A 12764-nucleotide genomic window follows, 5' to 3' on the forward strand; every position below is an offset into this window, starting at 1 on the left:
TCTGTGAATGCCATTAGACATGTATCCCTGTAGTCACGTAAGTGTGCGACATTCAAATGCAGTTCATCCAATTTACTCCTCAGAGACTGCACATTAGCCAGGATTATTGATGGTAAAGGAATACGATTGCAATCGCTGTAGGCCTCCCTTCTTACCCCGCTTCCTTGCTTTGACTCTGTTAAAAACAAAAGTACCCCTTTCGTTACTGGATAATTCATAGCTGGGAAACACTGGAGGGTGAGAAGAGTCCAGAGACGGGCCTTTCCACCGAAGATCCAGAATGTAATTGTTTGAGAGTAGCAATGACTCCAAACAACCGTCAGGATTGCCAATAAAACCATGCGAAATAAAAAACCCATCTTCGTTAAAAGAAGTTCCACAAAGCACAAGCCGATGCTATAGGATTTCCTCAGGCAAAATATATATATAAAGGAATAAAAGAATGAAATAAAATAAGTTAAAACACTGACAGAGAGAGACAACCTGCTGGTCGCCGTAAGAGCAGCGCCCCTCTTTCTAGTCTAGTCTAGATTGAGAATGCATCAAGAACACTCACTCACCCTTCCCTCCTGCCTCTCAGCTGCTGACACTCACAGTTTGTTACCATGGAAGAGTCACTCCTTCATCTGAGATGAAGCCTGATAGTCTGACTGATGCAACTTAACATTTAGTCTACACTTTCGTTTTTGGGCAAAGATAATAAGCAGACTAAAGGAAAAATATATGAACTCAGTTCCACCACTATTAAAAAAAACAAAAAAAAAAAAACAGTGTCTGATTTGCAATCTGCTGCTGCAGTAATGTAAGTAAAATAATCTGAAAGTCACTATTTGACTAAATTATTTAGATGAAAAAATATATATTTAACACATCTGAGGAAATACTAATAAAATAAACAAGATAAATGTCCGATTTAGAAATCTTATTCTTTTCTGCTGTATAAAATAGTTGTTTTTATTTTTCAATCACTCATCGTAGCAGTAGGATTTACATGAAAATAAAAACAAATTAGGTTTGAGTGAAAAAGTACATTTTTGGCACTCTCTGGGCAACTGACTCAGTGACTCAAATGACTTAAAAAACCTGATTCATTTTGGTGAGTGACTCATTTAAACTCGATTCGGTAAAAATATTCAAATTTACCATCACTAATACAAATCCCTTTGGAGAAAACAGCTTTAAAACATGTATTGTTAAATTCCAGATGTTTCTTTGCAAGGAAAACTCAAACACTGAAACAATACCACCAGTAACCTCCTACAAATGGAAATGTGGTGTCATTAAAGACATAATAATTTCATTAATACCCAATATCCAGCAAAATATGTAATTTGTACAGTTTGTTCCTAATGAAATCAAATGTATATATTGTGGAAGATTAGCCAAATTTCTGTAAAATGGCCAGTACTTGAATTTTGTTTAAAAATAAACAAACATATGACTGTGACAAATTTTACACAGTAATTCAGTCTAATAATCCACTCAAATATAAATATAAGTTCAGCTAAAAGCTCTATAGATAAGTCAATCAATAATATAATTCATATTTTAAATGATCATATGTGTTAAAGTTTGAATCCTGACCTGAGAGTTTCCACTGCACACTGTGAACTCTTTAGTCCAGCAGACAGAAGCTTCACTCCTGAATCCTGCAGGTCACAGTTACTCAGGTCCAGCTCTCTTAGACTGGAGGACTGGGCGCTAAGGACTGAGCACAGGGCTTCACAGCTTCTCTCTGACAGGTTACAGCCACCCAGTCTGAAAAATAAAAGATAATCTATAATACTTATGTAAAGTTTGTTATTATATTACATGCCATCTTTTTATTTTTGATGAAACCTTAACATACTACGATACAACATCATATGGATGAACTAGAATAAAATGTTTTTTTTAAATGATATCTTTATTTGGATTGGACAGGAAAAAACCATCTGCATAGCAGTATTTGAATAACATGGGTCCTTCCAGGTTTTAGATTAAATCCGGGAGAGCAAATGATAAACAAAGTGATCAGCGGGTGCATATTAACCTCCACTAGCTATTACTAGGAGAGTTGCTCGCATGCTCTCCCGAAGGAGATATATAGAACACATTACATGGAACTATAAACACAAACTGGGGGGGGGGGGTGCCCATGCTGCAATTATTGTGAACAAATAAGTAAATAAACAAGCAATAGTAATACAAGTAAATGTAAAAAAACCCAAAAAAACAACCAAGTAATAGTGAGATCAAGTGAAGTCAGCCCTCGTGGGGGTAATGAATTGGATCCAATTGTTCCAAATTTGATAGAATTTGGCTTTTTGATTTCTTAACAGATATGTACAGTGGGGCAAAAAAATATTTAGTCAGCCACCGATTGTGCAAGTTCCCCCACTTAAAATGATGACAGAGGTCAGTAATTTGCACCAGAGGTACACTTCAACTGTGAGAGACAGAATGTGAAAAAAAAATCCATGAATTCACATGGTAGGATTTGTGAAGAATTTATTTGTAAATCAGGGTGGAAAATAAGTATTTGGTCAATAACAAAAATACAACTCAATACTTTGTAACATAACCTTTGTTGGCAATAACAGAGGTCAAACGTTTACTATAGGTCTTTACCAGGTTTGCACACACAGTAGCTGGTATTTTGGCCCATTCCTCCATGCAGATCTTCTCAAGAGCAGTGATGTTTTGGGGCTGTCGCCGAGCAACACGGACTTTCAACTCCCGCCACAGATTTACTATGGGGTTGAGGTCTGGAGACTGGCTAGGCCACTCCAGGACTTTCAAATGCTTCTTACGGAGCCACTCCTTTGTTGCCCGGGCGGTGTGTTTTGGATCATTGTCATGTTGGAAGACCCAGCCTCGTTTCATCTTCAAAGTTCTCACTGATGGAAGGAGGTTTTGGCTCAAAATCTCACGATACTTGGCCCCAGGCTTCAGCAGTGGAACATGTCTGGCACTGCGGGATTTGATTCCCTTCCGTTGTAGTGTGTTACTGATGGTGACCTTTGTTACTTTGGTCCCAGCTCTCTGCAGGTCATTCACCAGGTCCCCCCGTGTGGTTCTGGGATCTTTGCTCACCGTTCTCATGATCATTTTGACCCCACGGGATGAGATCTTGCGTGGAGCCCCAGATCGAGGGAGATTATCAGTGGTCTTGTATGTCCATTTTCTGATGATTGCTCCCACAGTTGATTTTTTCACACCAAGCTGCTTGCCTATTGTAGATTCACTCTTCCCAGTCTGGTGCAGGTCTACAATTCTTTTCCTGGTGTCCTTCGAAAGCTCTTTGGTCTTGGCCATGGCGGAATTTGGAGTCTGACTGGTTGAGGCTGTGGACAGGTGTCTTTTATACAGATGATGAGATCAAACAGGTGCCATTCATACAGGTAACGAGTGGGGGACAGAAAAGCTTCTTACAGAAGACGTTACAGGTCTGTGAGAGCCAGGGATTTTCCTTGTTTGAGGTGACCAAATACTTATTTTCCACCCTGATTTACGAATAAATTCTTTACAAATCCTACCATGTGAATTCATGGATTTTTTTTTCACATTCTGTCTCTCACAGTTGAAGTGTACCTCTGGTGCAAATTACTGACCTCTGTCATCATTTTAAGTGGGGGAACTTGAACAATCGGTGGCTGACTAAATACTTTTTTGCCCCACTGTAAGTTTTTCCATCCTAAACATCTCTAAAATGATCCCAAACCAGTCATCTAGGGTAGGCTGGGCTGGGCTTAAACATCTTCTAGTAATTGTTTTTTTACTTGCCACCATGAGTAATTGCACCAACTTAATCTCACGCCTACGTTCCAGAAAGGGGACCAAACCCATGTATAAAACCTTAAAATCTAAAGGTATTTGAACGTTAAAGACTGCACTTAAGGAGACCTGAACGTTTTTTAACTTGGGACAGTCCCAAAAGACATGAAAATGGTTAGCAACAGTTGAGCCGCATTGTCTCCAGCATTACATATAAGCCCCTTTGTATCTCTCCTGATATGGAGTCTTGAAGTACCTCATAATATTCTTCCAGCCATGTTCCTTCCAGCTCATAGAACTGGACGTGGACCTCTGGCAGTACCAAACATTTTCCCACTTCCCCACAGAAATAGCAATCCCTGATTCCCTTTCCCATTTATCCTTAGTGTATAAAGTGTTATCCTTGCTGGCACTAGAGAGAGCTTTGTATAGTTTAGAAATAGATTTAGTAGGGGTCATGGTTGTGGCATTTTTCAGGATGAGGAAAAAATGCTACTCAACACCACTGAAGTCGGACAGTTTGCATTCATGATCAATATATGATCTCAGCTGTAAGTATCTATGAAAGTTGTATTTTGTCAGGTTGTGATTGTCCCGTAAGGCCTCAAATCTGAGCACAATATTTCTATGAGTAAGAGAGAGGAATGTTGTAAGGCCACAGGATATCCATGCTTTAAAGTTAGAGTTGTGTCAGTTTGGAATAAAATCCGAGTCGAAAGTAACCCACCTGAAAATTTTTAGCATGTTGTGTATCCCACAGATGTTGATTACCTTCTGCCAAACTTGGAGGGTGTGGGTTAACCAGGGGTTCCCCAGCTTTTCCAGTCGGCACATTAGACCCTTATCTGCCATTACAGCTTGTAGGAGGAATCGGTCCAACAGGTTTGACTCCAGTTCCTTCCACCTAGCCGTGTATGTTTCGTTACACCAATATAAGAGGGGGGTTATTTGAGCAGTAATTCCTGAGGCAGGGGGAGCTGGAGGGTAGCATAATTAATCCTTTGCTTTCAGCCCTGCCAGATAAATCTGGAGATCCATTTATCCCATCCATCCATCCATCCATTCACTTCCGCTTCTCCTTTTCATGGTCGCGGGGGGCGCTGGAGCCTATCCCAGCTGTCATAGGGCGAGAGGCGGGGTACACCCTGGACAGGTCGCCAGTCTGTCGCAGGGCCAACACACAGGGACAGACAACCGTTCACACTCACATTCACTCGCACATTCACATCTAATGGCAATTTGGATTTTCCAAATAACCTATCCCCACAAGCTGCATGTCTTTGGACGGTGGGCAACAGTGCTAACCACCGTGCCACCGTGCTGCCTTCCAATTGTCCCACTCAATAAATTGGTAATCGCAGTAATGGGATTCATGGGACGTCTGAGCTAGATGGTCTTCGTTTGTTCCTGGGCTAACGATTGAGGAGAGAGCTGCTGGGAAGGGAAGCAAATAGCCCATCCTGTATTTCTTGGGGATGGTGTGCGTCACATAAACGTGAGTTAATGTTCCATGCTTAAGATGCTTACCCTGCTACTCGTGTGTATTGGTTTTAGTTACCTTTAGCATATGTGGGGGCGATCGTGGCTCAAGAGTTGGGAGTTCGCCTTGTAATCGGAAGGTTGCCGGTTTGAGCCCCGGCTTGGACAGTCTTGGTCGTTGTGTCCTTGGGCAAGACACTTCACCCGTTGCCTACTGGTGGTGGTCAGAGGGCCCAGTGGCGCCAGTGTCTGGCAGCCTCGCCTCTGTCAGTGCGCCCCAGGGTGGCTGTGGCTACAATGTAGCTTGCCATCAACAGTGTGTGAATGTGTGTGTGAATGCGTGGATGACTGGATATGTAAAGCGCCTTGGGGTCCTTAGGGACTAGTAAAGCGCTATATAAATACAGACCATTTACCATTTACCATGTGCTAGTTAGCAATAGCTTTGGCAGCCCAGTTATTTAATTGTTTTGGGCTTGTTACAGCTTTGTTTGTTCCCTCTGCCAATTTATGTGAATTTGTATACTGTAATATCTGTATCACTGTATTACGTAGTGGCTAAGTAGGGGACTGACTGTTTACTAAGTGCATCAGTGTAAATAGATCATCTCTTGTGTTGGAGTGCCCTCTTGTGGCGCCTTTTGGGTAGTGCCTTAGTAAACGTGAACCCTGTAAGAAGTGGTATCAGACTGATTTGTAGTGGAGGAATTTGTTGCCAGTTTTCTTAATCTTTAATCTGTATTCATGTTGTAATGCATACCCTGTTCTTAATCATAGAAACCACACCATATCACCTCTCCACATCCTCCTACTGTATGCCATACCCCCCTGTACCATCCATCTGACCGCCAATAAACTTCACCTGTGGTAATCTAATCCCTGGATGTCAGCCTCTCCTTCTGACTGAGGATAGCTACTATTGCAGCACCACCCAGCATTAAACTGACGTACACCATTCTGTACAGAACCCGTCAGGCCCAACTGCCTTACCTGGTTTTAATCTGGAAAGAGCTGCATTAATTTCTTCCACTAAAATTGGGATGTGTTAGAAAATCATTTTGAGAGACGGGGAGTGAAGGTAATTCTAGAGAGCTAAGAAAGGCATCTATACAATTCTCCTTCGTAGCATTGGGCTGTGAGTACAGCTCCCTAAAGAAGGTCTCAAAACATTTCTGAATGTCTTCTAATTTTCTTTGCAGAATATTAGTCTTGGGGTCCTTGATTTGGTATATCGTACTTTCCTTTAGTTGTTTGCGTAATTTATGTGCCAGATATTTTGCAGATTTCCCTCCTGTCTCATAGTATTTCTGCCTCAAAAAAATTAAGTTATTTTGGGCCTCCTGGGTGTAAATATCATTAATTTCACCCTGTATTTTCCTGATATCCTGCTTTACAGTAGGATTTGTGGTGTTTATGTCTTCCTGTTCTTTCAACTTTAAATTTACCTGTAGATCTGCTAATTTTTGCCCTTTAATTCTCTTTAAGTTGGAGGCGATAGAAATGAATTTACCTCTCATTACCGCTTTGAGCGTATCCCAAAGAATAGTTGGAGATACCTCCCCTGTGTCATTAACATCTAGAAATTCTTTAATGTCTACCTTTAATTTGGAAACTATGGTAGGATCATTAAGGTGCGAGTTAAATTTTCACAGTGTGGTACGTTTTTTCCTAGCCACCTGCAAAGATAGAGAGATAGGACTGTGGTCAGATAGATCGCTTGTTAATATGTCACAGTCCCTGACCCTAAACCTATCAACTTTAAACATGAAAAAGTAGTCCAGCCTTGCATACACTTTAAATGAACCAGAGTAATGAGTGAAATCTCTGGTAGATGCGTAGCAATCCCTCCATACATCTATTATCCCCATCTCTACCATGAATTGACTTTTCTAGTAAGTGCTGTTACCTGGTTGGTCGGGGTGGAGGAGTCTAGTTTAGGGTCAAGTCTGAAGGCGACCATTCTCCCCCCAATTTCTCCCTATTTTCCACCCGGACAACAAAACTAAAAAAAACATTTCCCAGACTGGCCCAGCCAATTCCAGTTTCCAACAATGGCTACTATTACTGCAGCTACTTAGTTTTAATATTACTCTTATTACTCTTTCTGGGTCGCAAAATAAACTTTTAACACATTTTCAGGCGAGAATGTGGCTGTGTAAATGTCAAATAACTTAAACATGTTATTGTTTGGCCTTTTTCAGTGCTTTAGTTGTGTTTTATTTGTTGGTGAGTAAATCAGTTTGGCTGAGATTAAAGTTATTAGATTAAATTAGATTAAATAAAACTTTACTAATCCCTCGGGAGGATTCCTCTGGGTTCTCACACAGCTGAATAAACTGCTGTGTGAAAACAGCAGTTTATTCGACCATCTACGCCAGCGTCCGGTTATATTTTAGACAGCAAGGAGCAGACGGCAGGTGACGTAATTCTGAAGGCTAGACCGTCCAATTTCACAGTCGCTCATTTCCGGTCTACCCGGCTTTCGGAGGACCCGGCCCACTTAGACCACAAAGGCCGGATCCTCAGGTGGACACAACCTCTTAATTTGGACACCCCCGGCCTGTTTCCGGCCGGACAATAATAACGGTGACATTTAACTTATTTTATCCGATAAATAAACACTGTAAGATTTAAGTTTTTTGTATATATATGTACATGTATATCCCCCCAGCCCCTTTGAATGTGTCCCTAATTCTTAGGTCTCAAGGTTGGCAAGTAGGTGCTAGGCTTGTTCCACATCAGTCTAAAATTGTATGTAACCATGAATAATGTGATGCCATGTCCACCAGGAGAGACTGGACAGTATAGATGTAAAACAAATATGCCAGCAGTTCATTTCAGCTAACGAGAGGAGCAGGCATGTGTTTGTTGTGTGGGCATGTAGTCCATGTCTGTTGCTGTAACAGTAGTTCATGTTTAGAGTAAAACATCCCAGCTCACTGATCTGATAGAGGGCAGTAGTGCCTAAAATGTTGCATAATGTTGCTGAGAGATCTTTTACTTTGTGGTAATCTTAGATGAGTAGTTTTATGGACAAAACCCACCAGATCATTCAGTGTTCCCTTAGTGCTAATGTGTCAGAGATGTTGGTGTACTATAACTGAAGCAATGTTGTTAAGTCCTTAAAGTCATATTCTTTTATTGTCATGACTGTATTTGAAGCTATTTTTACTTTTGTATGATACCTGATTTATATGGAATATGGCTGAAGTAAACTAAAGCCTAAAGTCATTTGTTTAATAGTAATTTAACATTATATAATTCACATACAAAACTATGAATTGTAATTTTAAACAGTTTAAAAGCATGTAGAATAGCAGATGTAGGCAAGTATATTTCTCCCTTTTTTTAAAAATCAGGAAGCAAAAACAAAAAGGAAAAAATTAGAAACGGGGCAGGGGTCGATGGTTGAACCATCCATCCCCACCAATGCCACAACCAAATCTACACCCTTGCCCACAAGACTCACTTCCCATAAAGATATATTAAATTACCACAGCGCATAAACTCTATAGCAGCAGGCAACCCCCTCTTAAAACAGTAACAAGTGAAAAAAGTTAGGAATGAACTGAAAACATTTGAACATAACTGGAGCTTGAAAGCTCCTAAGCTGGCTTCTGACAGTGGAGCACTTCCACTGACACCCTCACAACTTGAAGGGAAACCCCTTATTACTCCCTGAGTTAGGGGGCCTTCCACTGCGATGGCACTTACAGCACGAGAAGCCCCACCCATTTTAGCTCGACAGTAACCATAATTCACCATGTTGTCCATAGCTAATACATAACATTAAATTAGTTCTCTTCACGTCTGTATATACTTGCAGCTTCTCTCTATATCCCGCAGCTCCTCGGATCTGACGCGGACGCCGATCACCAACTCCCCGCCACAGCGGGCCTCTTTGTAGTTTTTCTCTGGGGGTTGCCGGTGGTGTAATCACCTTTACCGGCAGGCCCCGACTTGCCAGGTCAGCTGTTGCCTCTTCCACCGTGTTGTAGGTTTTCGCTCCTTCTTCGAAAAAAACCTTAAGGCGCGCTGAGTAGAGGGTCCTAAACCGTACATTCTTCTCTTTTAGGACCTTTCGTGCCTCTGCATACTCCTTCCTCAAAGCCATGATCTCAGGAGGGAAATTGTGGTCGAGGTTGATCTTGCTGGAATTCAGCATAAAACCTTTCTTTTGCCAAGCGAGCCTCAGCACTTCTTCTTTAACCGTGAAGCACAAGAATTTTACCAGGATCGATCTGGGTTGGGAGCCGTCTGGAGGGAGTAACGATAACGCTCTGTGTGCTCTCTGAATTTGTAATGGTGTTGATGGTGGGATGGCGAGATTTTCCCGGAGTAGCTTCTCCACAAAGTGGGCCATAGATGGAGCTCCCGGTTCTGCTCCCTCCGGCACCCCGTACAGTCTGAGCGACTCCCTCCTCGAGTAAGCCTCCAGAGATGTTAGTTTTGTTTGAAACTTTTCCTGCATTGTTAGTATCTCAGACAAAATCTCGTCTGTGTTCTGGAGCTTATCTTTGTGTTCAGCAACCCTGGTTTCCACATCGTTAAGCCGCACATTGGCTTTATCCAACTCACCCCTTATTTCCAGCAGTTGTGCTTTCGTGTCTTTTCGAAATTCTTTTACCTCTTTCCCAATGCCTCTCAGTTCTTTCAGTATCAGCGTCACACTTGCTGGGTCATCCTCATCTTCTGTCCCAGAATCCTCGCGGCTAGGAGTGGGAGAGTGGCCCCGGCTAGCCCCATAGGGGCTAACGTTAGCCCCTTCTGTTAGCTGCACGTTGTCATCTTCCACGTTTTCGAACGTTAACTTCTTAGCTCTTTTGTTCTTTCTGGACGTCATTTAGGCCCCTTTTTCCTCTTTATGTGCACTTAGATAGTGTATTGATTTACTTGGGGCAGCTTTAATAAGTTTCAGTCGAGAGCTCTCTTACTAGGTAGCCATCCCCACGAGCGCCGGAACCGGAAGCCTTGAATAAAATGTTTAATTGGTTCATTTTAAAAAACAAAATATCTTGAGGCTGGGCTTGAGGAACGAGGCTGAAGCTCAAAGGCCACAGTGACTGACAGCTGCGAGTAAAGTGACTTGAATCCTTGTTGACTTACAGGCAATCGGACGATTACAGAGAAGGCAGGCAAGCACTACATGTTTCTGTTACTTCATGGTATACTAGTTGTCACCGTTTTAACACTTGCTTCTTATGTTTCTTTTGTAATATTTTGAATTAATGTTCACTGATCCCTAGAAGGTTCGACTTATACTGGGATATACACTTAGTACTTTAAAGTTAAGGTTATATGGAGTTTCTATGTAGCAGGAGTTTGGGCTAGGAGGTTGAAGTTGTTGGGAATATACTGCGGTCACCTTAGTTCAGAAAGGGGACCTAGTGGGTGGGGTGGGGTGGGGGGAACTATGGCCCCGAGTTATTGTTCCTGTGTTTGTTTGCTTTGGTTGTATGTGGGGTTTTTTTTGTTTTGTTTTGGGGTTTTTTGTTTTGTTTTCTCTTGTCCCCTCCCATGTACGGTCATCTTGTCATTGTCACCAGATTTCAGTAAAACATATATATGGCTAGTTATAGCACTAACAATAGTACTATTAGATTCTTGTCTTGGAATGTGAAAGGCTTGAACAGTCCGGTAAAGAGATCTCGGGTTCTCAGCCACTTAAAACATCTCAGTGCAGATGTAGCTTTTCTCCAGGAGACTCATTTGCGAGTCGAAGATCATAAAAGACTTAAACCTTCATGGATAGGTCATATGTTTCACTCAAACTTTGATATTCGAGCCAGAGGAGTGGCAATTTTAATTAGGAATGAGATACATTTTTCTCTCACTAAATTGATTGCTGACAAAAATGGACGATATCTAATTGTTGTAGGGACCCTCATGAATAACCCAGTGGTTTTAGTGAACGTCTATGCCCCAAACTTTGACAACGCTCTGTTTGCTAATAATCTTTTGAGGATGATTCCTGACTTAAATACACACCTCCTGAAATTCGGAGGTGATTTAAACTGCGATATTGACCCAGCTTTAGACAAATCTGCCACTGGCTCTAAAGCATCATCTGCTATGTCCAGGGCTTTCTCACACTTTATGACCCAAAATGATTGATCCTTGGAGGTTTTTTAATCCCCAAGCCAGAGAATATTCCTTTTTTTCAAATGTTCATCACACATATTCTCGGATCGATTACTTTTTTATACATGGCTCCATGGCTTCTAAGGTTTGCAACTCTGAATATCTCCCGATTGTTATATCTGATCATGCTCCATTAGTCCTGGATATGGCTTTGTCTCCTGGCTATAGACCTCAGCACCCATGGAGGTTGAACTCTCTTCTTTTGTCTGATTCAGCTTTCTGTGACTATATCTCATCTGCAATTGATAACTTCTTAACTACGAATGAGTCTGAGGATATCTCAAATTCTCTGCTATGGAAAACTCTTAAAGCATACCTCAGGGGCCAAATAATTTCCTATTTATCTCACCTATCTAAATCAAAGAAAGCTAAGCAAAATGAACTTTCTGCCAAAATTCAAGCTCTAGACCGGCAACACGCTCAAACTCCCTCACCTGAAATATATAAGCAGCGTCTTAACCTGCAATCGGAGTTCAGTCTCCTGTTGACTCATGATGCAGAGCAATTGTTATTACGGTCCCGTGGCAACTATTATGAACATGGTGATAAAGCCTCTCGTCTGCTAGCCCAACAGCTACGTCACCAATCGGCATCTTGCCAAATTTTGCAAATTAGAAATGAATCGGGAACTTTGACTTCTGATCCAACGGAAATCAACTCAATTTTTAAGTCATTTTATAGTTCTCTGTATACATCAGAGTTCCCCTCTAATTCTATAGATATGAACCAGTTTCTTAACAAATTGGATACCCCTACAATTACAACCTCAACAGCAGCAGAAATTGATGCACCACTCACTTTGGATGAGGTTATATCGTCAATCACATCCTTACAGTCTGGAAAGTCCCCTGGTCCCGATGGGTTCCCTGCCGAATTTTATAAAAAATTCCACTTAAAACTGGCCCCTTTGCTGCTGTCGGTTTTTGAGGAGTCACTGAAATGCGGCTCTCTCCCTCAGACACTAAGACAGGCTTCTATCTCATTACTGCATAAAGAGAGAAAGGATCCTATCTGTTGTGGCTCCTATCGACCAATAAGCCTCTTAATGTAGACTTTAAAATCTTATCCAAACTGCTAGCAACCCGTTTGGAAAGAGTTCTCCCTTCTATTATATCAGACGAACAGACAGGCTTTATTAAAGGAAGACATTCCTTTTTTAATATACGGTCCCTTCTTAATATAATATACTCCAAAAAACATAGCACCGTCCCTGAGGTGGTGATCTCATTGGATGCTGAAAAAGCATTCGATCGAGTGGAATGGGAGTATCTTTTCGCAGTCTTGAGGAAATTTGGTTTTGGTGACAGTTTTATATCTTGGATTCACCTTTTATATACTACGCCACTGGCATCTGTTTGTAGTAATAATGTGAATCACGTGGTACAAAT

General features: G+C 41.5%; 1 protein-coding gene across 2 annotated transcripts in view; it reads right to left on the minus strand.

The window, feature by feature from the left end:
- LOC148105956 (protein NLRC3-like) overlaps positions 1-12764 on the minus strand; it is a 51965-nt gene that overhangs the window by 22516 nt on the left and 16685 nt on the right. For both annotated transcript variants that reach the window (XM_087838002.1, XM_087838001.1), the window contains one exon: positions 1585-1758. In XM_087838002.1, coding sequence (XP_087694128.1) covers positions 1585-1758 — 174 coding nt within the window. The remainder of the gene's footprint in view (positions 1-1584; positions 1759-12764) is intronic.

This window comes from Neolamprologus brichardi, chromosome 3, assembly GCF_056152115.1.
Source record: "Neolamprologus brichardi isolate AB-2024 chromosome 3, ASM5615211v1, whole genome shotgun sequence".
In the NCBI taxonomy this organism is placed as follows: domain Eukaryota; kingdom Metazoa; phylum Chordata; class Actinopteri; order Cichliformes; family Cichlidae; genus Neolamprologus; species Neolamprologus brichardi.